Source organism: Pelophylax lessonae (assembly GCF_965119305.1).
Source record: "Pelophylax lessonae genome assembly, chromosome: 7".
Classification (NCBI taxonomy): Eukaryota; Metazoa; Chordata; class Amphibia; order Anura; family Ranidae; genus Pelophylax; species Pelophylax lessonae.
The window spans coordinates 270017319-270044365 of record NC_138774.1 but is presented as its reverse complement, the minus strand read 5'-3'; the positions used below and the strand labels follow the sequence as shown (position 1 = coordinate 270044365).

Below are 27047 nucleotides of genomic sequence, written 5' to 3'. Positions count from 1 at the left end.
TCCTAAAAGGGTTCTAAACTACAGCTATCAGAATTACATGGGCTTGTATGGCCAAAAAAAACCTAGCTTGGATCATCTCTGGCAACTAGCCTACCCTAGCAAGGCTGGTTTCTGAGTGGACATGGATCTAAAATACATTGTGTGGTCAGGACACCATAGATCTTCAGGGCTTGTCCCCAACAGAGGGGTTCACAACCACTGCTATGAATTATAGACCCATCAAATTGTGTCCATAGAGGTTTCAAATGATTTGACCAGGAAAATGCAGTTAATGTTCCAAAATTCATGACAGACTTATATCCGAACACCCCTCACTGCAAAGAGTTGGCAGAAATACCAGCTGGAATCTCATCGGTTTGCTGCAGGTACCAGAAATGGTTGTTGTGTTTTATCCAGCAGTCACAGGATTCCACATTGAAGCATAGAAAAACCTTCTATAACGAATAAAGCATTGTAGATTTGAACTGGGTCCTGGAGCATCATCTTCTTAAAACACATCAGAAACAAACACCTCGTCTTCAAACAAACTGAATAGAGGAAGAAAACTTGAAAACTTTTTTTATGAAACCCACAATGGGCAGCAGAGTGGACAATCAAAATCCTGAGGTTGTCTTCAGTCTTCCAAGTCCAAGCCAAACTCTGAATACAGGTCTTTGGTGGTTATGCCACGGAGAATAGCTGTGTACAGGGAAAATAAATTGCTTTAATAAACGATCACTGTACAGTATATATAACCACCCCAAGGCTACATTCACATGTCGGCGTAGCGATTGCGGGCAGAATCACCGCGATTCTGCCCACGATCCGGAAATCATTGCAAATCGCAGGACGCCTGTGCATAGCCCGTGATTTGCAATGGCACCCCAAACGCTGTGCGATGTTACCGCGATTTCCGCCTGCCAAATCGCGGTAACATCGCGCAAAAGAAATCGCAGGACGCATGACGCCCCAAAGAGGCTCTTGTACCTTTTTTGGATGTCATGCTTCCCGCAATTTTTTTTTGCGCGATGTTACCGCGATTCGGCAGGCGGAAATCGCGGCAACATCGCACAGCGTTTGGGGTGCCATTGCAAATCACGGGCTATGCACAGGCGTCCTGCGATTTGCAATGATTTCCGGATCGCGGGCAGAATCGCGGTGATTCTGCCCGCGATCGCTACGCCGACATGTGAATGTAGCCGAATACATATAGTAGATGCGACACCCTAATGCAGCCTTTCTCAACCTTTTCAACACAGAGGAACCCTTGAAATAAATTTCTGGTCTTGGGGAACACCTGCTAAAAATTAAAAATCTACAACTCCTGACACATTAGTGTGACAGTCAGTGGGAAGAACGCTCCTTACTCTTGTCATCATTGGGAAGAATTACTCCCTTACAGATAGCTAAAAGGAACAATGGTGTCATTGGGAAATTATCTGAGAGGAAGAAATTGCCCATTTCTCAAGGAACCCCCAGCAACCTCAGGAGGAACCCTGGGTGAAAAACCCTGCCCTAATGGCTCATTCACATTACCAGCAACAATCTCTAAAATCTCTATGACAGTAAAGTACAAATGAAGTGAAAATGGTAGAACATGCCCTTGCAATGAGTACTAAGAGTGCAAAGAGAACTCGAAAAGGGTTCCTCCATCCACGTGGTTTACCCCCTACCGACTATTATTTATTTATTTTTTTAGGTTATGCTATGTGAATGTAACAAATTTAAAGTAGGCTTTATCCCAATTTGGCTGCGGAAATGGAAATAAACTTTAACCACTTGCCGCCAAATTACGTACCTGGAGTGTCATTTGACTTCAAGTGATTATACTGGGGTAACCCCGGTACCCTTTTTTTATAGCGAACCATTGGCTCTATTGTAATAGCAACTGGAGCGGCTAACTAGCCACTCGATTGCTATTAATACAAAAATAGTGTAGCGCTAATCAGTAAAAAACAAAGACATCATTATGAATGACCATCAAATAGAAAAATAGAAAAAATGTGCAAGAGATAAGTCCCAAAGGTAAGTGAGTCCAAAGGTTCCAAAGCACAAAAACAATAGTCCAAATGATAAATAATGTAATATAAACTTCTTCTTAAAACCACCACGGGAAGGTACAGGTAGAGGGACAAAGTGCAAGTGATGGGAGGCAGCTTACCAGAACACCGTGGTCATTCAAATTAATGAAATGACCTCACCAAGCATTTGGATAGGTATAATGAACTCCAGACAAACAGGAAAGGCAGGCAGTGAATGGGAAGCTCCAGTCTCCACATCAGGTACTGTATATTCAATAGAGGTCACATATACATGGAAATATATGATAGAAGAACATAGCGTAATACTTTAATCACTAGCTGGTAGCGCCTGGATGTTGGTCGTTTTAATAAAGTTGGCAGTGCCTCCACCAAGGACAGGACCTCTGTGAGCAGGGGGGATTCCTTTCCTCTAGACTTCTTCAGTTTGTTGAAAATGAGGTGTTTGTTTCAGAAGCGTTTTAAAAAGCCCTTGCTGAAGAAGTCGATAGCTTTGAGCGCAGACGTAACGTGTACAGGGGGGGCGGAGCCATGCTGCGGACGTCACACCCTTCCATGGAAACATTGCTGTATCGCACTTGTATACTACAGCATTTTGCTGGTTGGACAAAAGTTGGAGGATACCCCCATGACCACAGATCTTGTCTTCAGGTCTGCGACACAGATGCTGCATCATCCTCAGGGGTCTTTGCAATTGGACTTTGCTGCAACATTCATCTAGAGGAAGGGAATCACCCCTGCTCACAGAGGTCCTGTCCTTGGTGGAGGCACTGCCAACTTCATTAAAACTACTATTTTTATAAAAACTCTATTGAATATACCTGATGTGGAGACTGGAGCTTCCCATTCACTGCCTGCCTTTCCTGTTTGTCTGGAGTTCATTATACCTATCCAAATGCTTGGTGAGGTCATTTCATTAATTTGAATGACCACGGTGTTCTGGTAAGCTGCCTCCCATCACTTGCACTTTGTCCCTCTACCTGTACCTTCCCGTGGTGGTTTTAAGAAGAAGTTTATATTACATTATTTATCATTTGGACTATTGTTTTTGTGCTTTGGAACCTTTGGACTCGCTTACCTTTGGGACTTATCTCTTGCACATTTTTTCTATTTTTCATATTTTTTGATTTTTTATATTTGATGGTCATTCATAATGATGTCTTAGTTTTTTACTGATTAGCGCTACACTATTTTTTGTATTGTATGCTTTTGGATCTCTGTCTGTGGATCTAGTGTGTGCAGCTTTTCACCTTGAATCACTTTATTTCTTCATATATTTTTTTAGCGCAGAAATCCCCCAATTTTACTTGATTGCTATTACAAGCAGTGGTATGAGACATCCCCATTACCCCACCCGTGGCTCTCTCGGGCTCCCCTGTTCCACCAGAAGACCCAAAACAAAGTAGGAATCGGATTTGATCAGGTCTCCCCTATGCAAACCCATACTGGGATGTTACAGCGCCTTTTTTTGAAAATCGAAAGTATTTGGATATTTTGGCCAATGCATATCGGTATCGGCCAATATTTTCGTACATTAAAATTATTTTTTTTTGACAGTTACTCTTGTGGAGGGATATGGGGGTCTTAAAGATCCCAAATCCCTCCTCTGCACTTAAAAGCATTCAAAACGCCAAGTTTGACTGTTTTGAATGCTGTAATTTTTTTTAATCTGGCGCCAGTACCCGGAAGTGATGTCATGCCATCACTTCGGGATTTTTGCATGGAGACCCGATCAGAGCCGAATGCGGCTTTGATCGGGTCTTCGGCTGAGAAGCCGCTCAGCTGTTATCACAAGGAGCGGGACGTCCCCCCGCCCCCTCCCGCGGCTCCCCGAGGTCTCCCGCCCCACCGGCGGGAAGGGGGGGGGGGGTGGTAACGTCCCCTCCCGCTCATTGTTATAACAAACGAGTGGCTTCTCAGCCGCATCGGTTGTCATTACAAGACAGCCGACCGTCGGCTATGGACGCCGATACCGGGGTGATGCTTCTAGCTGCAGGCATCACTCCGGTACAGCACTTTCCCGAAATATCTGCAATATCGGTAACCTCAGGGGCCGATTCCGATATATCGGGGAAAGTGCAGATCGGCCCCCGATATATCGGCACTGCTGATAATCAGTCGATCACTAGCACAAATACCTTGTGGGACAAAAAATGTATTCTCTAGGGCCTCTGCTTTAAAACATAGAATGTTTGGGGGTTCTAACTAATTTTCTAGCAAAAAAAAAAAATGATTTTCACATGGAAACAAAAAAGTGCTTAAGCCAGCGGAACTGGCTGGCATATGTGTTGTTGCCTTACTCTGTGCACTAGAGTAGTTTCATCTTTGTGCCCAAGCTGTTTGTCTGTAGTATTAGTTGTAGTAAGCAGTGTAACTCAACACAAACAGCAGCCAATCTTATAAAGTCTGTAAACTTTTCACAATAAAATACTTACCCAAACGACCCAATAACATCTGTCCGGTATCTTTTAACTCATTGTACTCATGAAGCAGAGAGATATGCTTGTCCAATTCTGCTTGACTGTAGCCTCTGCAAGCAATAAAATCATTTTAAAAATGCTTTCTGACCTAGAAAAAGTATTAAAACCAAAAATGTATTATAATGCAGCTATCCATTTCTTAAGATGTCTGCATTCATTTTCTTTTTTAGGCTTTCTTGCCTTCATTTTCACCTGGTGATATGGACAGCAAGTCTGGTTTCCAAAAGATCAAGCTCAACTGACGATGTAGCGGTTAAAGCAAGGGTCTTCAAACTACGGCCCTCCAGCTGTTGCAGAACTACACATCCTATGAGGCATTGTAAAACTCTGACATTCACAGACATGACTAGGCATGATAGGAATTGTAGTTCCTGAACAACTGGAGAGCCATAGTTGGAAGACCCCTGGGTTAGAGGGTTGAGACAAACCATTTTAACACCGACAGGGGTGCTTACATTTATGTAAAACCTTTATCCCAAAAGATAAAAAAAGGATTTCTATAACCACCTTAATTCCCCCCCTAAAGTAAGCCCTACCCCGAAAATAAGACCTAATCTGATTATCGGGGAGGGCTGAAATATGACCCTACCCTGAAAATAAACCCTAGTTGAAATCCTTGTAAAATCATGTAATCTGTGCTGTAAAAGTATTATACAATGTCCAGTCCTCCTCCTCCCGGCTGTACGTAACATGATAATAAACATAATCACCAATCACGATTAACATCCACAAAACTAAGAGGGGTATATGCTAATGCCAGGAGTCTAGCTAATAAAATAGAGGAGTTGGAAATGTTAGTACATGAAGAGGACATAGACCTTGTGGGAATAACAGAGACTTGGTTCGACCCCTCACATGACTGGCTGACCAATATCCAAGGGTATTCGGTGTGCCGGAAGGACAGGGTAGGAAAAAGAGGGGGAGGGGTATGTCTCTATGTCAAGAATAATGTAAGGGTGATAGAGAGGAATGATATTATGGAAGGGATGAGTATGGAGTTAGAATCCGTGTGGGTAGAACTCCATAGGGAAGAAGAAAAGGGAAAAGTAATGGTGGGGGTTTGCTATAGGCCACCTAACCAAGGGGAGGAGGTAGAGCTGGAATTCTTAGCACTAATGAGTAAAGTGGCAAAATTGGGATCAGTCATCATATTGGGGGACTTCAATTATCCCGACATTGACTGGGAAGAGGGGACTGCACACTCACAGAAGGCCCGTCTATTCACGGAATCCTTACTGGATAATTACATGTCACAGTTGGTGGATTCTCCGACTAGGGAAAACGCAATCCTGGATCTATTGATCACTAATGACCCAGACCTAATCTCGGAGGTAGGAGTCCAGGACAACCTGGGCTCTAGCGATCACAGGATGATCACATTTAGTGTAAATAACAATATAACAAGGCAAGTGGGGAACATAAGAACCCTAAACTTCAGACGGGCAAACTTTCCAAAATTGTTCTCATTGATGGGAAGGGTAAACTGGGACCAAACCCTGGGATCACTGACCACAGAGGAGAAATGGGAATGCTTTAGGAACATATTAAGCAAAAGGCATCTTGCAGTGCATTCCTATGGGAAATAAATTGAGAAGAGACAAAGCCAAACCTGGCTGGCTAAACTGTAGCGTTAAAAAACGTATTAGGGGAAAAAAATTGGCCTTCGGGAAATATAAATCAGAAGGCACTGTATCGGCTTTCGAGCAATACAAGGAGGCAAATAAGAAGAGTAAACAAGAAATCAAAATGGCAAAAATCAACTTTGAGAGACAAATAGCGGAGGATAATAAAAAAAAAACCCAAAGAAATTCTTTAAATATATCAACAGCAAAAAAACTAGGGCAGAGCATATTGCAGACATAATTAACAATGATGGGGGGATGGTTACAGAGGACACTGAAAAAGCAACCGTGCTGAATGCTTTTTTCTCGTCAGTCTTTACGCAGGAAAAGGAGGGGTACACTGACCATGACTGTATGGTTAGTAGTAATACACAGGACTTGCCACTATGGCTAAGGGTCCATGTACACATGGACCCTTAGCCATAGTGGCAAGTCCTGTGTATTGTGTGTGTCCCACCCCGGTATTATTGGCCATGTCTCAAACCTTTTGATTTTGGGTTAGGGGTATATACCCCAAACCCAAAATATACAGAGTTGGGTCACCCTGGCATGGCAGAGTGGGGTCACCCTGGCATGGCAGAGTCAGGTCACCCTAAACTCCGGTCACCCTGGCATGGCAGAGTCAGGTTACCCTGACATGGCAGCTACAAAGTCTGGTCACCCTGACATGGCAGAGTGGGGTCATGCAGCTCCCATGTCAGGGTGACCTGCCTGTGCCATGCCAGGGTGACCCCACTCTGTCGTGTCAGGGTGACCGGAGTTTAGGGTGACCTGACTCTGCCATGCCAGGGTGACCCCACTTTGTCGTGTCAGGGTGACCGGAGTTTAGGGTGACCTGACTGCCATGCAAGGGTGACCCCACTCTGCCATGGCAGGGTGACCCCACTATGCAGATTTCGGTTTAGGGGTATACATATACATGTGTGTGTATATATATATATATATATATATATATATATATATATATATATATACACACACACACACACACACACACACACGCACACACTATATAGATGTGTGTATATATATATATAAAAAAAGGCCTCCTGAAAACGCAAACGCTAAACGCAGTGCATCGCGTTCGGACCCGTTCGGTCGTGTTTTTGCGTTTGAAACGCCGGGAAACACACGTTCGAACGCAAATAATTGCGTTCTAAAAAAAAGTCCCTGAATGAAACTGCCTGCAAACGACTGTAAACGACCTGGTGTACATGGACAGATAAGATAACATGGAGCTGCGTTCAGGGGCTTCTGAAAAAAACGCCCAACTGCTCCTAAACGGCCATTTCCAGCGTCCCGTGTACATGGAGCCTAACAGGGGGTGAAATCAGGGAAAGGCTGGATAAACTTAACACAAACAAATCACCAGGCCCGGATGGCGTACATCCGAGAGTACTCAAGGAACTCAGTAAGGTTATATCTAGACCACTGTTCCTGATCTTTGCTGACAGTATTAGGACAGGAGATGTACCAGGGGATTGGAGGAAAGCCAACGTGATTCCGATATTCAAAAAAGGGCCAGAGGCATATCCGGGGAAATTATAGGCCTGACAGCTTGACATCAATAATATGTAAACTTCTGGAGGGGATGATAAGGAACTATATCGTAGAGTTTGCTAAAGACAACATCATCAGCAGTAATCAGCACGGGTTTACAAATGGGCGTTCTTGTCAAACTAATCTATTAACATTCTACGAGGAGGTGAGCTGTGAGCTAGATAGGGGCAGACCAGTGGATGTGGTGTACTTGGATTTCGCTAAGGCATTTGATACAGTTCCCCACAAGCGCTTAATTTATAAAATAAGGTCTGCAGGTATCGACAGCAGGGTTTGCTCTTGGATACGGAACTGGCTAAAAGGCCGTGTCCAAAGGGTGGTAATAAACAGCGCATACTCAGACTGGTCTGAGGTAGTAAGCGGGGTGCCCCAGGGCTCAGTCCTGGGACCAACCTTGTTCAATTTATTCATAAACAGCATTGAGGACGGGATCAGTAGTTCGTTATCAGTTTTTGCAGATGACACAAAATTGGGCAGGGCAATAACTGCACAGCATGAAGCAGATATTCTACAGAATGACCTGGACAAAATAACAGAGTGGGCAACGACATGGCAAATGAGGTTTAACGTGGAGAAGTGTAAGGTTTTGCACTTAGGGACTAGAGACATAAAAGCACAATACACGTTAGGAGGGGAACCCTTGGGGGAATCAAAAATGGAGAAGGATCTGGGAGTCTTGGTTGATGATAGATTATGCAACAGCATGCAATGTCAAGCGGCAGCTGCCAAAGCCAGCAGAATATTAGCATGCATAAAGAAAGGGATGTATTCCAGAGATAAGACTATAATCCTTCCACTTTATAAAACTCTGGTCTGACAACATCTGGAGTATTCTGTCCAGTTCTGGTCGCCAGTCCTCAGGAGGGATGTGTTGGAGCTGGAGAGAGTCCAGAGAAGGGCAACTAAACTGATTAGGGGATTGGAGGACCTTAATTATGAAGAGCGTCTCCAATCGCTTGATTTATTCTCCCTGGAGAAGAGACGCCTGAGGGGGGACATGATAGCAATTTATAAATATCTCAATGGGGAGCTCAGCTTAGAAAAACAGCTATTCAGTCGAAGGGATTGCATGAGGACTCGGGGGCATACAATGCGATTAGAGGAGAAGCGTTTTAACCTCAGGCAATGAGGAGGGTTCTTTACTGTTAGGGCTACAGGATTGTGGAATTCTCTACCACAAAAGGGTGGTTTCTGCTGGAAGTATGGTGGCTTTCAAAAGACTCTTAGACGTACATCTCAAGGATCAGAACATTCAGGGCTATGTTAGATGATTACAGTCACACACACCTACACAGGTTGAACTGGATGCACTATTGTCTTTATTCAACCTCACCTACTATGTAACTATGTATGTATGTAATACCTTATTTACAGTGCCGCTGGACACTGGTGTGACCCGCTGGAGCTCTCCTCCTCCTCCCGGCTGACGTCAATGGCCCCTCCCCCTGCAGTGCTCGGAGCAGAGGCTGACGTCAGCGGGGATCCAGGCATCTCCCTCGGCAGTGCTCGGAGCGGGAAAGAAGAGCTCCGGCGGGTCATGTGAGCGCCCAACAACGCTGTAAATAAGGTATTTTCTATAACATTACATAAAGACACACACTGGACATTATATAATCCATTTACAGAGCGGATTAAATGATTTTACAAGGATTTTCCCTAGAGTTTATTTTGGAGATTACAGGAATGTTGACTCCTGAGCTGACAGGGGACAAACATCCCCCCCCGAAAAATTTGATATTTTTTTTTTTTATTGGATATGTTTTAAAGCAGAAAGTAACAAATGTTTTTTTTCAAAATTGTTGGTTTTATCATGCAAAAAAAAAAAAACAGAGGTGATCAAATACCACCAAAAGAAAGCTCTATTTGTGGGGAAAAAAGAACATACATTTTATTTGGGTGCAGCGACGCACGACTACGCAATTGTCAGTTAAAGTAACAGTGCTGTATCGTAAAAAGTAAGAAGTGGCCTGGTCATAAAGGGGGGGGGGGTAAATCTTTCGAAGCTGAAAGGGTTGAATGGATGTAGAGAAAAGAATACTGCAGATAAACAGGTACAACTTGTGTAGGAGGATTTTTTTTTTCACCTCTGTGTATCATCTGAGACCCGTCACTTCACAGGGTATATGGAAGGGTTTAAAACTATTTTAACCACTTAAGCCCCGGAGGATTTGGCTGCTAAAAGACCAGGGGGTATTTTGCGATTCGGCACTGCGTGACTTTAACGGACAATTGCGCGGTTGTGCAACGCTGTACCTAAACGAATTTGAGGTCCTTTTTTTCCCACAAACAGAGCTTTCTTTTGGTGGTATTTGATCACCTGTGCGATTTTTTGATCATGCGCTATAAACAAAAAAAGAGCGACAATTTTGCAAAAATAACAATATTTTTCACATTTTTTTATATGAAATTCCCCCCCCAAAAAAAGTAAAAATCAAAATTTTTTAACATTTTTGGCCAATTTGTTTTATGCTATATATGTTTGGTAAAAATCGCAAAAAGTGTATTTTGATTGGTTTGCGCAAAAGTTATTGCATTTACTAACAAAAGGGAAAGATTTTTGTCATTTTTGTTGCTTTTTTTTTTTTAACGCGTAATGGCGGTGATCTGCGATTTTTTTTGTGGTACTGCGACATTGGGGCGGACAGATCGGACCCTTGACTGACATTTTTGACACTTTTGGGGTTACCAGTGACATTTCTACAGTAATCAGTGCTATACATATGCACTGTTACTGTAAAAATACACTGGCAGTGAAGGGGTTAACTTTATTTGAGAGGGAGGGGCTGTGTGTGTCCCTAGGGGCGTGATTCTTACTGCGATTGGCTGTCTGTTGAGCTGTAGTTACACTGATCAACGGTCCTACATAGTAGAACCGTATGATCAGGGTTTCTACACAGGGAGAACTGACAAGCAGCTTGTTTACACAAGCCGCCTGCCTTTCTCCCTCTCCCCCGCCGATTGCCGAGTGACTGGCGGACATCGGGTCCGCCGGTCACACGCGCGGGGGGGTTCCGTGACCGCGCGCGCTCGCTCCCGAGAGCCTCACAGGCTAGTGACGTTAATTAACGTCACTTTGCCTGTGAGGGGCTGACTGCCGCAGTAAATCTACTGACGGCAGTCGGCAAGTGGTTAAAGACCCATTTAAAGGGACACGGAGAAGGGCAGGCAGGGGTTAAAAGAATTACCAATATAATACAAAGGAGTAATGCAGCTTTGTATACAGACATACTCTGCCTCGAGCTGTGCGATTTCTTTATCCAGAGAGGCCTCTTTTTCTTTAAGTTCTGCAATGGCCTTTCCCAAAGCGTCTTCATCGCCTGCAGCGGACTGGCTGATATTAGGTTGCTGAACCTGTTGGAACAATACGAAACAGAGGAAAAGTACTGAAGAAATATAATCTGGTTGACAATAGAAGTCTTGTCTATAGAATCCAATCAGCTTTTAGGTGTAGAGAATTTAGGATAGAATAAAAAAAGTAAAACACTAACTGCTATAGCCAACACAAGTTTTATTGTATGTTGCACGACCTGGCACCTGCTCACAGTGCCAAAACCACTGGTAAATGGTTTACTGACCATGGTATTACTGTGATCAATTGGCCTGCCAACTCTCCTGATCTGAACCCCATAGAGAATCTGTGGGATGTGAAGAGAAAGTTGAGAGACGCAAGACCCAACACTCTGGATGAGCTCAAGGCCGCTATTGAAGCATCCTGGGCCTCCATAACACCTCAGCAGTGCCACAGGCTGATCGCCTCCATGCCACGCCACATTGAAGCAGTCATTTCTGCAAAAGGATTCCCGCCCAAGTATTGAGTGCATAACTGAACATAATTATTTGAAGGTTGACTTTTTTTGTATTAAAAACACTTTTTTTTAATTGGTCGGATGAAATATGCTAATTTTTTGAGATAGGAATTTTGGGTTTTCATGAGCTGTATGCCAAAATCATCAATATTAAAACAATAAAAGGCTTGCACTACTTCAGTTGTGTGTAATGAATCTAAAATATATGAAAGTCTAATGTTTATCAGTACATTACAGAAAATAATGAACTTTATCACAATATGCTAATTTTTTGAGAGGGACCTGTATCATCAAAAAGTTAATTTAAAAAAGAGAAACTCTATTATATATAATGCTTGATATATTTCAAGCATTTCTTTCTTTTAATGTTGATGATTATGGTTTACAGCTAGTGAAAACCCAAAATTCAGTATTTCAGAAAATAAGAATATTACAGAAGACAAAAAAAAAAAAAAAAGGATTTTTATTACAGAAATGTTGGCTTACTGAAAAGTATGTCCATATACAGTATAGTACGCACTCAATATTTGGTCGGGGCTCCTTTTGCATGAATTACTGCATCAATGCAGCGTCGCATGGAGGTGATCAGCCTGTGGCACTGCTGAGGTGTTATGGAAGCCCAGATTTCTTTGATAGCGGCCTTCAGCTCATCTGCATTGTTGGATCTGGTGCCTCTCATCTTCCTCTTGACCAGTGGCTATTAACTCCAGTCCTCAGGACCCACTAACAGGCCAGAGTTTAAGTATCACCTTGAGGAAATGCAGACTAAAATACTGCAATCACTGAGCACCAAAATATATCACCTGTGATGCATTTCAGTTATCTTGCAAACCCGGCCTGTTAGTGTGTCCTGAGGCCCGGAGTTGAGAACCACTGCTCTTGACAATAAACCACAGATTCTCTATGAGGTTTAGGTAAGACTTTGAACTTTATAAAACACAGTGGACCAACACCAGCAGATGACACGGCTCCCCAAATCATCACTGACTGCGGACAATTTTGCATTTCATTCGGAAATCAAAGGTCAAAAAAAAAAAAAAAAAAAAAAAAAAAAAAAAATCGCAGATCGCCGCCATTACACGTTAAAAAAAAAAAAAAAAAAAAAAAAAAACACACCAAAAATGACAAAAATCTTTCCCTTTGTTAGTAAACGCGATAACTTTTGCGCAAACCAATCAAAATACGCTTTTTGCGATTTTTTTTTACCAAACCTATGTAGCAGAAAACAAATTGGCCGAAAATGTTAAAAATTTTTGATTTTTACATTTTTTTTGGGGGAATTTCATATAAAAAAAATGTGAAAAATATTGTTATTTTTGCAAAATTGACGCTCTTTTTTTGTTTATAGCGCATGATCAAAAAAATCACACAGGTGATCAAATACCACCAAAAGAAAGCTCTGTTTGTGGGAAAAAAAAAAAAAAAAAAAAAAAAAAAAAAATCGCAAAAAACCCCCTGGTCAGGAAGGGGGTAAAATCTTCCGGGGCTTAAGTGGTTAACAAAAAAAAAAAAAGAAAGGGATCAGCTCATTTTAAACAGGGAGGGTTACATACAGATCAAAATGTGACTGGTCCCTGCTTAATTGGCCAAATTGTAATCTGTGTGTACCCAGTGTAAGAGGAGCAATCTGCAAACACTCAACCACTTCTGGACTGCCCGCCGTGTATTTATGTCGCTACTTTAACATTAAATACCAGATGGCTGCCATAACCCCGGTATATTTTTAAACAGGCAGTCCGCTTTAACAAAAGTGGTCCCAGCAAGGGATGACTTTTATACCCAATCACGTAAGGTGTACACAATAACTTAAGTACAAAAATTCAGCCCAGCGCTCACTCCGAATGGGAAGACTGGCGTGCTGCTCTCCTCAGGCAGGGAACTCCAAAACGGGTACATAGAAAAGAAAAGAAGAGGCGGCGCAAACACCTAGTGCATTACCCGTGGTCACTGTTGCAAATTGTTTAATTAAAAAATGCCAAATGCATACTCACAGACGCAGAGATAAAAACATGTTACAAGAATCCACCATGTGTGAACTGGAACAAGTCCTTCAGTCAGGACCGCTAACGCGTTTCGGGGGCCAGGCCCCCTTCCTCAGAGCTGGTCTTACCACGTGCAGATCACAACTATATATGACAACTTTAATTGCATTAGTTCAATCCCCCTCCCTCCCTCCCTCCTCCCCCCAGGAGAAGGTGGGCGGGATCATCCAGTGCTTCCGATATTGGCTCTCTCAGCCTTAGATGGAAGTTAACCCCTTGCTCCTCTTGACCTAGAGATCATATAGCATCCATCAGGAACTCTGTACCCTAAAGTGTATATTTGTGGACACATGACCCGTTAGGATGACTGTTATTATTACTTTTACTGGTGTGTATGTGTTCCAAGTGGGCATTTATCAACAGGAAGCTGGATGGTTAACAATACTCACGGCCTTTGTGGACGTTGTCAAAGCCTTTGTGGATGTTTCTTTTGTGTTCACCAAACCTAGTTCTAAAGGTACGTGAGGTTCGTCCTACATAAAGAAATCCGCAGGGGCAGACCAGGCCATATACCACAAACTCGGTGGAACAGTTAAACTGTTTAGTGGCATGTACTCTCCCATCTATCCCCATGACCTCTTTTTTCCGGTGCCACATATATTGGCATAATCCGCAATTGGACACTCCACATCTGTAGGATCCCTTCTGATCGAAGATGGTCTTCCACATTGGTGCCAGCTCTTTCTTGTCTGGTTTAACTCGACTAGGTGCTATGACGCTCTTCAAGTCTCTTGGTCTGCGATAGATAACCTTAGGTTTCTTTGGAATTGCTCCTGAGAGTAGAGGGTCTTTTTCTAGGATGCCCCAATGCTTTTCCAAGATGTTCTTAATAGCAAATGCCTTTTGATTGTACTTGGTGCAGAATGTCACTTGATGGTCCTCTTTTTCATGACTGTGTCTGCCTCTCCTGGGTTCCCTCCCATCAGTGTATTCCTGCCTATATTTTATATAGGCCGTGTTTATACATTGGTTATCGTATCCCTTCTGCTGGAATTTTTTGAACAAGGTAGAGCTCTGTTCTTCAAAGTCCTCGAGTTTGCTACATGTGCGTCTCAGCCTGCAAAATTGTCCCAAAGGGACGTTGCGTATCCACCTGGGATGATGGTGACTCCGAGCATGCAGATACGAATTTCCTGCTGTAGGCTTGAAGTGGGTTTTTGATGTAATGCGTCCATCTGGTTCCGCCTTAAGTTCTAGATCCAAAAAGATCAATTTTTCCTTGTCCACCACATGTGTGAACTGAATCCCATATGGGTTATTCTGGCAGTATTGGAAAAATCCCTCTAACTCCAAATCCGATCCGTCCCAGATAACAATTATATCGTCAATGTAGCGGGCAAAGAAAACCAGGTTCGCCCCGTAAGGGTTGTTCTCCCACCCCTACGTTTGTTGCTTTTCCTGGAGGCAAACTTACACTAACTTAAAGCGGAGTTCCACCCGAAATTTATACTTACCTCCATCTTCTCGCTCCCGGTCACCTGAAAAACAAATGGATAATCGCAATTTTTTTTTTTTTTTCACTTACCTTTTAGAGAAAATATACTCACCTTACTTCCTTCTTCCTCCCCTCGGCGGCCACGGCGATTCGTCACTTCCTGGCTTTTGCAATGATTCCTGGGAGCTGAACGTCATAGCTCCCAGGAATCATTGCGCCTGCACCGGCCCCGACGTCAGTTCCGGGGCGCGCGCGTCATCCCCTTCTAAACAGCTTCTGGGCATGCCCAGAAGCTGTGGAGGGATGACGCGCGCGACCCGGAAGTGACGTCGGGGCCGGTGCAGTGCATCGTGGGACCGAAGAAGGAGGAAGAGGACCGAAGAGGACGCGGAAGAGGATCGTGCTGGCTTCAAGCTGCCCACACCTGAGATGGCAGCGCTGGAGAAGACAATTTCAAGGTAAGTATATCTCCTGAAAGGTAAGTGCAACCCGGGACAGATCAGAGGCTAGCCATTGTGGAATGTGCTAGCCCTGACTGTCCCGGGGGTATTTTTGTAAAAAAATGTATAACCAGGGTGGAACTCCGCTTTAACACTGCTAGATAACATCTTCGGGGTGCAGTACACCACTGCAGCCGCTAGGTGGCGGCAGCAAATGACAAACAAGTGGGGATTGTTTACAGGTTCCCACGGAAACCAGCAGAGGCGGGCCCCACATCGCATCACAATCCCGGAAGTGTGGTGATACGGGTCCCGGGGCGCAGAGTTACGTGTGAGCGTCCTGAGACCCGGAACCAACGCCGATGCCGATCGGGAGGCATCGGGAGGCTGCGGACACGTGTGTGCAACAGGGGGAGACAGTCACACTGCCGATGCCGCTGCAGCATGGAGTGGGAGGACATGGACCGGCAATCATGGCGGGGTATGTGCGGACTGTGTGCAGTCTCCGTGAGTATTGTTAACCATCCAGCTTCCTGTTGATAAATGCCCACTTGGAACACATACACACCAGTAAAAGTAATAATAACAGTCATCCTAACGGGTCATGTGTCCACAAATATACACTTTAGGGTACAGAGTTCCTGATGGATGCTATATGATCTCTAGGTCAAGAGGAGCAAGGGGTTAACTTCCATCTAAGGCTGAGAGAGCCAACATCAGAAGCACTGGATGATCCCACCCACCTTCTCCTGGGGGGAGGAGGGAGGGAGGGAGGGGGATTGAACTAATGCAATTAAAGTTGTCATATATAGTTGTGATCTGCACGTGGTAAGACCAGCTCTGAGGAAGGGGGCCTGACCCCCGAAACGCGTTAGCGGTCCTGACTGAAGGACTTGTTCCAGTTCACACATGGTGGATTCTTGTAACATGTTTTTATCTCTGCGTCTGTGAGTATGCATTTGGCATTTTTTAATTAAACAATTTGCAACAGTGACCACGGGTAATGCACTAGGTGTTTGCGCCTCCTCTTCTTTTCTTTTCTATGTACACAATAACTTAGCCTATGTAGCTATGAAAGGTGTGGATTGCGTCCCAGAACTCTGGGACCTCTCAAGAAAGGGAGTCTAAAAGTAAAAAATATACAATAAAAAATGTAAAAGGAAAAAGAAAACCACACGTGACCTCCACTCCCACAATTATAAAAAGGACTATCGTCCTCTAAACCAATCACACCTATTTTCAGTCAGTACCCTGGACTGAGCCTAAACCTGGAGAATTCTGTCCCTCACCAACTGGTGTGGTGCTAGGCCCGGAACATCCAACCATGGTTGCCACAATTTTTGGGGAACATTTCTATGTTGATGGGTTCATTTCTCACGAATGAGCATATTGTTCACTTGTTCTCACTACTGTCCCCTGGTGGGCACCCAAGGAGCAATAAGCTTGCGAGCTGTAGAACCGGTATATGAGCGTGCGGAGTAAGAGATTCCTCCTCCAAGGCGCCCAACAGGCAGACAACAGGGTCCCTAGGGAGTCTAAACATATACACCTAAGATATTGTGTTAATACCCTTGGTCCAATATCGAGTAAGCTTGGGGCATCTCCAAAGCATGTAGACAAGATCACCATGATCTTGTGCACATTTTGGGCAGAAAGGCGTAGACCTGCGCCCCCACTTATATAGTGGACTGGGGTCCGGTATGCCCTATGAAGTCACCACCAATCACACCCAGGTCTTTTTCCATTCTTTCCTACATGGTAAGGCTGAGGCTTCCTGTAGTGCAGAGAGAAGGATCGAGTAACTTTTCAGAGATCATACCTTTTTTGTCCTTCACCTGAATGAGATCCTGTATGACAGGGTGATCAGTTAGACACAATTTAGAAAAATGAGACTGAGAATGAAGAACATGTATCTATAGAATTGGTTTCGGGGGAGAGCATCTCTCTATAGTTAGAGTTGCACCAAGTGGGGTATTATAGACGAACCCCTGTATCCCTAATATGGTTTTAAATGAGACCCACATATCCCAACAGTAGCAGTTCAGGACAATTTTAAAGCATGACATGTTAGGTATCAATTTACTCGGCGTAAAATTATCTCTTTCCCATTATAGAAAAAAATTGGGCTAAATTAACTGTTTTCTTATTTTTTAAAATTTAAAAAGTGTATTTATTCCCATAAAACTGCGTTTGTAAGATCGCTCTGTGCTAAGAGTTTTGCATCCATCTCGATTTTATTCTCTAGGGTCTCTGCTAGAAAAAAAAAAAATATATCAGTTTTTTTTTTAAATAAATTATTGGATTAATAAAAAATTTAATAAATAAATTGGGATTTATTTTTTTTTTAATTATTTTATTTTAATTATTTTTTTTGTTATGGTTAGCAAAATTTATTTTAAATAAAATTCTTTCGGAGTAAAAATCTATCTAAAGGTAGTTTTCTATTTAAGATACATTATTCATTTATTCAGCATTAAATGGAGCTTAGTTATATTGCAAGAGGCTGTATATTCTGCAATTTTTACATTTTTGGTAAACTCATTCAATGAATCCAAGCTCTGCATTGATGCATTCACACAATTTCACACTGACTACCAGCAAGAATGAGTCCCTACATTTTAAGAGCCCCTGTCATTTCAGATCCATCATGCCATTTCCTATCAGTTCTGGAATATCAATATATTAAAATATTTGTATGTCAGCCTAATATAGAACTTACTGGTGACTTAAACACAGCGTTGACATTTCCTCGGTTTCCCAGGGGTGTCCTAGACAGAAAACAGATATAATGTAATAAGGTTAATGGTGACAATTTAATACATTTTTTTACAAATATACTAAAAAAACAAAAAAAGTTAAGGCTTCACCTCTTGGCTTTTGTAAGCTACCCATACACAGTTCAAATATGGTCCGGTTCAGCAGGGACTGGCTGTGATTGAAACCATCTATGGGCAGGCTGATTGAACCAAAGTCGATCCACTGATCGGGGTAGAACCAGCATGTTGGATTTGTACATGTGATTATTGTCAATGGCCATAGCTGCTAGCAAGAATCACTGTATTCTCCCAGCAAGGACGGCTCCTTGTGCCCCCAGCCGGGAGAACTTAATACCTCCGCGAGATGGATTACCCTATCAACAGTGACTATGTTGATGGAGTAAAATTGCATCATCTTTGGCCAGCCTAACTCCGGGCAGTGCAAATGAATTAAAATTGACACCCCCACCCCAAAGTTGCTGAAGGGTCTATCACACATTTTGTCTAGGGGATAAGAGTGATATTTTAACCCACGTTCCTGCAAAAACTGGCAGTCTGTTCCCCTTCTCTCCAAAACAGGAATGCAAGAATGTGAGTGTGCGCCCTATGTCATCACTGACAGTGCAGCACCAGCCATGGCCAATGATCCTGCACTGTACATGATGATGGTGGCAAAAAGGGCGCTGACAAGGTGACTGGAACTGGTAGGAAGGAAAAGCCACAGGACTGTGGAGGATGGACAGGAGGTTTTATCTCATTCTCTGCAAGTTTTTATGGTAAGTTTTTCATAATGAGCTAGTATGCGATGGCCTTTTGTCTTTCAGTTTTTTTTTTCCTGAGGTTTACAACCTTTGTGGTGTGAAGCAGCTTATAACTATACTATACATGCACACATACATACATAGAACTATACTATACATGCACACATACATAGAACTATACATGCACACATACATAGAACTATACTGGACATGCACACATACATACATAGAACTATACTGTACATGCACACATACATAGAACTATACTGGACATGCACACATACATAGAACTATACTGGACATGGACACGTACATAGAACTATACTGGACATGGACACGTACATAGAACTATACTGGACATGGACACGTACATAGAACTATACTGGACATGCACACATACATAGAACTATACTGGACATGGACACGTACATAGAACTATACTGGACATGCACACATACATAGAACTATACTGGACATGCACACATACATAGAACTATACATGCACACATACATAGAACTATACTGGACATGCACACGTACATAGAACTATACATGCACACATACATAGAACTATACTGGACATGCACACATACATAGAACTATACTGGACATGCACACATACATAGAACTATACTGGACATGCACACATACATACATAGAACTATACTGTACATGCACACATACATAGAACTATACTGGACATGCACACATACATAGAACTATACTGGACATGGACACGTACATAGAACTATACTGGACATGGACACGTACATAGAACTATACTGGACATGCACACATACATAGAACTATACTGGACATGGACACGTACATAGAACTATACTGGACATGGACACGTACATAGAACTATACTGGACATGGACACGTACATAGAACTATACTGGACATGCACACATACATAGAACTATACTGGACATGGACACGTACATAGAACTATACTGGACATGCACACATACATAGAACTATACTGGACATGGACACGTACATAGAACTATACTGGACATGCACACATACATAGAACTATACTGGACATGCACACGTACATAGAACTATACATGCACACATACATAGAACTATACTGGACATGCACACATACATAGAACTATACATGCACACATACATAGAACTATACTGGACATGCACACATACATAGAACTATACTGGACATGGACACGTACATAGAACTATACTGGACATGCACACATACATAGAACTATACTGGACATGCACACGTACATAGAACTATACATGCACACATACATAGAACTATACTGGACATGCACACATACATAGAACTATACATGCACACATACATACATAGAACTATACTGGACATGCACACATACATAGAACTATACTGGACATGCACACATACATACATAGAACTATACTGTACATGCACACATACATAGAACTATACTGGACATGCATACATACATAGAACTATACATGCACACATACATAGAACTATACTGGACATGCACACATACATAGAACTATACTGGACATGCACACATACATAGAACTATACTGGACATGCACACATACATAGAACTATACATGCACACATACATATTACTGTACATGCACACATACATATTACTGTACATGCACACATACATATTACTGTACATGCACACATACATATTACTGTACATGCACACATACATAACGACCAAATCAGGTTCTAGAGAAGCGATAACCCCCATATGACTATTATTTCCCAGGATCCACCATTGTATTACAGTCCCCCCTCCCCCATCTCACCTGCGGAGGCTGCCCCTGGGTCTGGGGGTGAGGAAGCGGCTGTGTCTGGGAGTCACCGCAGAATCCTCCCTCTCAGGGGCCCCTGTGCTCCGGGGAGACTCCAGCCTGCAGCTCTGGGGCCACACACTGCTCTGATCACACGCGGTGCACCATGTCTGCACACAGCACAGCTCCGATCACTGCCAGAATGCACAGCTGTCAGCTGACCGGTCACATGACTCGCCGGCTCACGTGATCAGGCCTGGCAACTGTCAGGCACTGTGTGATCTTCTCACTGCCAGTACTTGTGTACACAGTGCTGTGTATAGTATATACCCCCTGTGATCATGTACTAAGCCTCTGATACTGGAAAATAAAGTGTAATTAACCACTTCTGGACCGGAAGGATTTCCCCCTTAATGACCAGGCCATATTTTGCGATTCGGCACTGCGTTACTTTAACTGACAATTGCGCAGTCGTGCGACGCTGAACCCAAATAAAATTGATGTCCTTTTTTTCCCACAAACAGAGCTTTCTTTTGGTGGTATTTGATCCCCTCTGCGATTTTTATTTTTTGCGCTATAAACAAAAAAAGAGCGTCAATTCTGAAAAAAAAAAACAATATTTTTCACTTTCTGCTATATGAAATTCCCCCAAAAGAAATGTAATAATTAAAATTTTTTAACATTTTAAGCCAATTTGTTTTCTGCTACATATGTTTGGTAAAAAAAAACGCAATAAGCGTATTTTGATTGGCTTGTGCAAAATGTATTGCGTCTACTAACTACGGGAAAGATTTATGTCATTTTTATTGTTTTGTTTTTTTTTTACTAGTAATGGCGGCGATCTGCGATTTGTAGCGGGACTGCGACATTGCGGCAGACAGATTGGACACCTAACTGACATTTTTGACACTTTTGGGGGGACCAGTGACATTACTACAGTAATCAGTGCTAAAAATATGCACTGTTACTGTAATATTGACACTGACATGGAAGGGGTTAACACTGTGGGTGATCAAGGGGTTAAATGTGTACTTAGGGGTGTGTTTCTAACTGTGGGGGGGCGTGGCTTGTGAAATGTTTACAGAGACCTGTGATCCTATATAGAAGGATCACAGAGGCTCTATAATCATTACAGGGAGAAGAACGGTCAGCTGTGTTTACAACAGCCAACCGTCCTTCTCTCTCAGCGGGGAGTGATCGCGGGTGCCAGGCGGCACTCGGAGCCGCTTGCCCGCTGCATCGGCTTCCCCACTGACGAGTGGGCCGCTGGCGGCGCCCGCTCGCCCCCTAGCGGCCTGCGTGCGACACGGCCCACAGCAGTCAGTCCATGGAACCTACTGCCATCCAGCCCGGGAGGGTTAGATGGTGAAAATCCAGGTGGCCCACCACAGGCACCATCAGCGAAGGGCGCGGGGAAACCACAGAGTGCATGTCCCTGACAACAGAGAGTTTACATCCCAAAGTGGGATGACCCCGCAACTCCCCGGGGAGAGGCGCAGAGATCCACGGCCAGCTCCTGGCGGTGTCACCCGAGTCTTCCAGTTCCATGGCCACCCAGCGCTTCGCCGTTAAATAGCAATGCCAATCAATCAATCTGGTAAGGTGAGCCGCTCTAAAGTATGTCTTGATGTTGGGCAAACCCACCACTGGTCTTGGGGAGATATAGGAGGTATAGGATTTTGTATATGGAGGTTCTTTAGTTATTTTTTATTGGTTGATAAACTTGTATCTTTTTTCAACCAGACTAAGTGTCTGTTCACACTGGGGCGACCTGTCAGGCGACTTGGTCGCCTGACAGGTCGCCGTAGGTCGCCTGCTATAGAGAAGCTGTGGACCCGTTCTAATAGGAGCGACACAAGTCGCTCCGACTTAGAAAAAGGGTCCGGAGCTTCTTTGGGGCGACCTGGAGCGACCTGCATTGACTTCAATGATATGAAGTCCGTGCCGGCCGCTCCGGTGTCGTGGTGCGAGCTGCTCACCGCGACCTGTGAGGTCGCCCCGGCAAGTAGCGTCGCCCCAGTGTGAACGGGGTCTAACTATGTACAGTAACTATGTTTCCATTTCTATCTAAAGAGAGATAACAAGCACGCCTGAGGCTGCATTCTCACCTAGGAGTTTCGAATCGATTTCAAAACGCTCTGCAAAAATGACACATTGCTTAATGCAGATAGGATGGCATTCATTTTAATGGCACCAGAAAACGCGGTGCGATTCTGCCGCGATTGCCACACAATAAATCGTGTTGAAGAAGGCGGCAAACAGCATCGCATGAAGCTTGCCGCCCAAAAAAAGGATCTGGAGCTTCTTTCGAGTGACAAGCTTTGTGCAATGTGGTTTGCCGCGACTGCAGCACGATTTATCACGCAACAATTGTGCCAAAACTGCACGCGTTTTTAGGTACCATTAAAATTTGAGTGTGGTGGCTGCCTCCTCCTCTGTAGTGGTGGCACGTGGTCGCAGGCGCTCGGCCTGGGGATCAAAGGAACGGAACTGAACCCAGGGGTCCAGGAGGACTGACTAAAGGGGGAGAGACACTGGAGAGCCTCGAAAAACAGTATCGTTAGTACAGGGGAGCATGTCAAGGGGCCTGACCTGAGGGGGGCCACCCTGGAGTAGGATAATCAGAGGACGGGTGTCAGTGTGTCAAGTGAAAGCGGATACTAGGAGAGTATCCTGAAGAGAATTAGTTAGTCAAGTCTTCTGGATAAAGACTTAATCCAAATTCACCAGGGTGAATCAGCAGCCTGGCTGCAACATCAGACACGAGTCCTCATATTTTGTGAATAGTTAATCTGGAGTATCCCACTATTCCCTTCTCCCATCCCTATTTAAAATAAAGCACCAAAATTAACTACAAACCCCTGGACTGATCATTGACTGAGCTGGGAAGTAAAGTGTTAGGGCTCTTTCACACGGTCCGCCTCTGCAGGCGGATCCATGCTGCTCAGCGGGGATCGATCCGCTGATCCCCGCTGAGCCGGCGGATGACAGCTCCGTCTCCGCTTGCAGTGTGGAGAGGGGGGTGTCACAGCCCCCGCTGCTCTCTATGGGGGATCGGATGAGAGCGGACTGCCTGTCCCCTCTCATCCGATCCGATCCGATCCCTGAACGGATGGAAAAATAGGGTTTCCATCCGTCCAGATTTCACGGACAGGATCGGATACGGATGGCAGCGGGTGTCAGCGGAGGTGTCTCCGCTGACATCCGCTGCCCCATAGAGCTGCATGGAGGATCCGATCAGATCCGCCTAGAGATCGGATTGCCCGTGTGAAAGATCCCTTAAAGTGCTCTGTGGACCTCATCCACACCTACATGTGTGTGTTACCATGTGTGCTGCATGTACATAAAGCTGTGTTCAATTGTAACTAAGGGACAAACTTTTCTTTTTTTAGTTTTAAAAAGAGTGGAGAAACTGAAACCTCTGTCAGGTTGTTGTTATCACTCTCTGTGCCCCCATTAGGGAGATTCCCCCTCTCTATTTGTCCTCCTTACCATTATCATAAGAAGAGAAAGTGAAAGAAAATCCCAGATTTTGGGATGTCTACAGAACAGTGACTGTGGGGGAATCTTCCAACGGGGACACAAATTCTGGTGATCCCGGTGACAACTGGGGATTCCCTCAGCTTGGAAGGATTTCCTCTCATTAATGCACACACACACTATCTGAAATGGGAAAAAAAAGTTTTGCCTTTAGTTCTACTTTAACCACTTTACGACCGCCCGCCGCAGTTATACTGCGCCAGGCAGCCACTCCCGGGCAAACCGACGTAGGTATACATCGGTTGCGCGCAGCCAGCTAGGGGGCGAGCGCGCGCTGCCGCCGGCATGCTCCCGCCGGCATGCTCCCGCCCCCGCCGGCGTGCTCCCGCCCCCGCTCTTCAGCGGGGAAGCCGACGCACGGGGCAGGCGGCTCTGATTGCCCCCGGCCATCCGCGATCGCTCCCCGCTGAGAGAGAAGAACGGTCAGCTGTTGTAGTACAGTATACAGATGCCATGGCATGCTGGGTGTTGTAGTACAGTGTACAGATTACATGCCATGCTGGGTGTTGTAGTACAGTGTACAGATTACATGGCATGCTGGGTTTTGTAGTACAGTGTACAGATTACATGGCATGCTGGGTTTTGTAGTACATTGTACAGAAGACATGCTGGGTGTTGTAGTACAGTGTACAGAAGACATGCTAGGTTTTGTAGTACAGTGTACAGATTACATGGCATGCTGGGTTTGTAGTACATTGTACAGATGACATGCTGGGGTTCGTAATACATTGTACAGATGACATGCTGGGTTTTGTAGTACATTGTACAGATGACATGCTGGGTTTTGTAGTACAGTGTACAGATTACATGCTGGGGTTCGTAGTACATTGTACAGATGGCATGCTGGGGTTTGTAGTACAGTGTACAGATTACATGCTGGGTGTTGTAGTACATTGTACAGATGACATGCTGGGGTTCGTAGTACATTGTACAGATGCCATGCTGGGGTTTGTAGTACATTGTACAGATTACATGCTGGGGTTCGTAGTACATTGTACAGATGCCATGCTGGGTTTTGTAGTACATTGTACAGATGCCATGCTGGGGTTTGTAGTACATTGTACAGATGACATGCTGGGGTTCGTAGTACATTGTACAGATGCCATGCTGGGGTTCGTAGTACATTGTACAGATGCCATGCTGGGTTTTGTAGTACAGTGTACAGATGCCATGCTGGGTGTTGTAGTACAGTGTACAGATGCCATGCTGGGTGTTGTAGTACATTGTACAGATGCCATGCTGGGTTTTGTAGTACATTGTACAGATGCCATGCTGGGGTTTGTAGTACATTGTACAGATGACATGCTGGGGTTCGTAGTACATTGTACAGATGCCATGCTGGGGTTCGTAGTACATTGTACAGATGCCATGCTGGGTGTTGTAGTACATTGTACAGATGACATGCTGGGGTTTGTAGTACATTGTACAGATTACATGTTGGGGTTCGTAGTACAGTGTACAGATGCCATGCTGGGGTTTGTAGTACATTGTACAGAAGACATGCTGGGTTTTGTGGTTCTCCAGCAGTTTGGCTACTGGCAGAGTTCCATCCGGGTGATCGCTCTCTCTCTGCAGTGGAATTCTCTGACATGGAAGTGAGTGATAATATTTCTGATGACAGCTGATGTATGTTCCCGCCCCTTGCTCCGCCCCTTCCATCCCCGCCCCCTGGGACGGTCCAGCTGGCAGTGACGTCGAGCGGAGCGCAGGTCGCGGTGCATTGTGGGGAGGCGGTGACGTGTTCCCCGGCCGGACCCAGGATGGCTGACGATAGACAGCACAAGCTGGCGGCGGCCCGGAGGAAGGTAAATACCACACGGTGGGGGTCCGGGGGTGTCACTGTATGTCAGACTACCATTGGAGAGGCCCGGGGCCGGGATTAGAAGAGGAGACACAGCCCGGTAAAAACAGGGGGCGCTGTGTGCGGACTGGGGCCGGGTGACAGCCAGAGAGGAGGGTGAGGGGCCGGGAGAATGAGAGGACAGGGAATGGGCATATAGACCGGACATGGGATAGAGAGACAGGACATGGGATAGAGAGACAGGTGATAGAGACAGGACATGGGATAGAGAGACTGGTGATAGAGACAGGACAGGGGATAGAGAGACAGGTGATAGAGACAGGACAGGGGATAGAGAGACTGGTGATAGAGACAGGACATGGGATAGAGAGACTGGTGATAGAGACAGGACAGGGGATAGAGAGACTGGTGATAGAGACAGGACAGGGGATAGAGGGACAGGTGATAGAGACAGGACATGGGATAGAGGGACAGGTGATAGAGACAGGACATGGGATAGAGGGACAGGTGATAGAGACAGGACATGGGATAGAGGGACAGTGGATAGAGACAGGACATGGGATAGAGACAGGACATGGGATAGAGACAGGACATGGGATAGAGACAGGACATGGGATAGAGACAGGACATGGGATAGAGAGACCAGTGATAGAGACAGGACATGGGATAGAGACAGGACATGGGATAGAGAGAGACAAGTGATAGAGACAGGACATGGGATAGAGAGACAGGTGAAAGAGACAGGACATGGGATAGAGAGAGACAGGTGATAGAGACAGGACATGGGATAGAGAGAGACAGGTGATAGAGACAGGACATGGGATAGAGAGACAGGTGATAGAGACAGGACAGGGGATAGAGAGACTGGTGATAGAGACAGGACATGGGATAGAGAGACAGGTGATAGAGACAGGACATGGGATAGAGAGACAGGTGATAGAGACAGGACATGGGATAGAGAGACTGGTGATAGAGACAGGACAGGGGATAGAGAGACTGGTGATAGAGACAGGACA

At 44.6% G+C, this 27047-nt stretch overlaps 2 protein-coding genes across 2 annotated transcripts in view; one reads left to right on the top strand and one right to left on the bottom strand.

Moving 5' to 3' along the window:
• Nucleotides 1-436: 436 nt before the first annotated feature.
• SWI5 (SWI5 homologous recombination repair protein) lies at nucleotides 437-25190 on the bottom strand (the record flags this gene model as incomplete). Its single annotated transcript, XM_082264238.1, has 6 exons — nucleotides 437-678; nucleotides 4454-4548; nucleotides 10910-11031; nucleotides 18123-18171; nucleotides 20706-20875; nucleotides 25104-25190. The coding sequence occupies 6 exons, from the start codon at nucleotides 25188-25190 to the stop codon at nucleotides 614-616; spliced, it is 588 nt and encodes a 195-aa protein (XP_082120364.1). The 3' UTR covers nucleotides 437-613.
• Nucleotides 25191-25904: 714 nt separating this feature from the next.
• GOLGA2 (golgin A2) overlaps nucleotides 25905-27047 on the top strand; it is a 159646-nt gene continuing 158503 nt past the window's right edge. Inside the window, exon 1 of the mRNA XM_082263927.1 lies at nucleotides 25905-26035. Within this exon, the coding sequence (XP_082120053.1) occupies nucleotides 25991-26035 (45 nt within the window). The 5' untranslated portion in view covers nucleotides 25905-25990. The remainder of the gene's footprint in view (nucleotides 26036-27047) is intronic.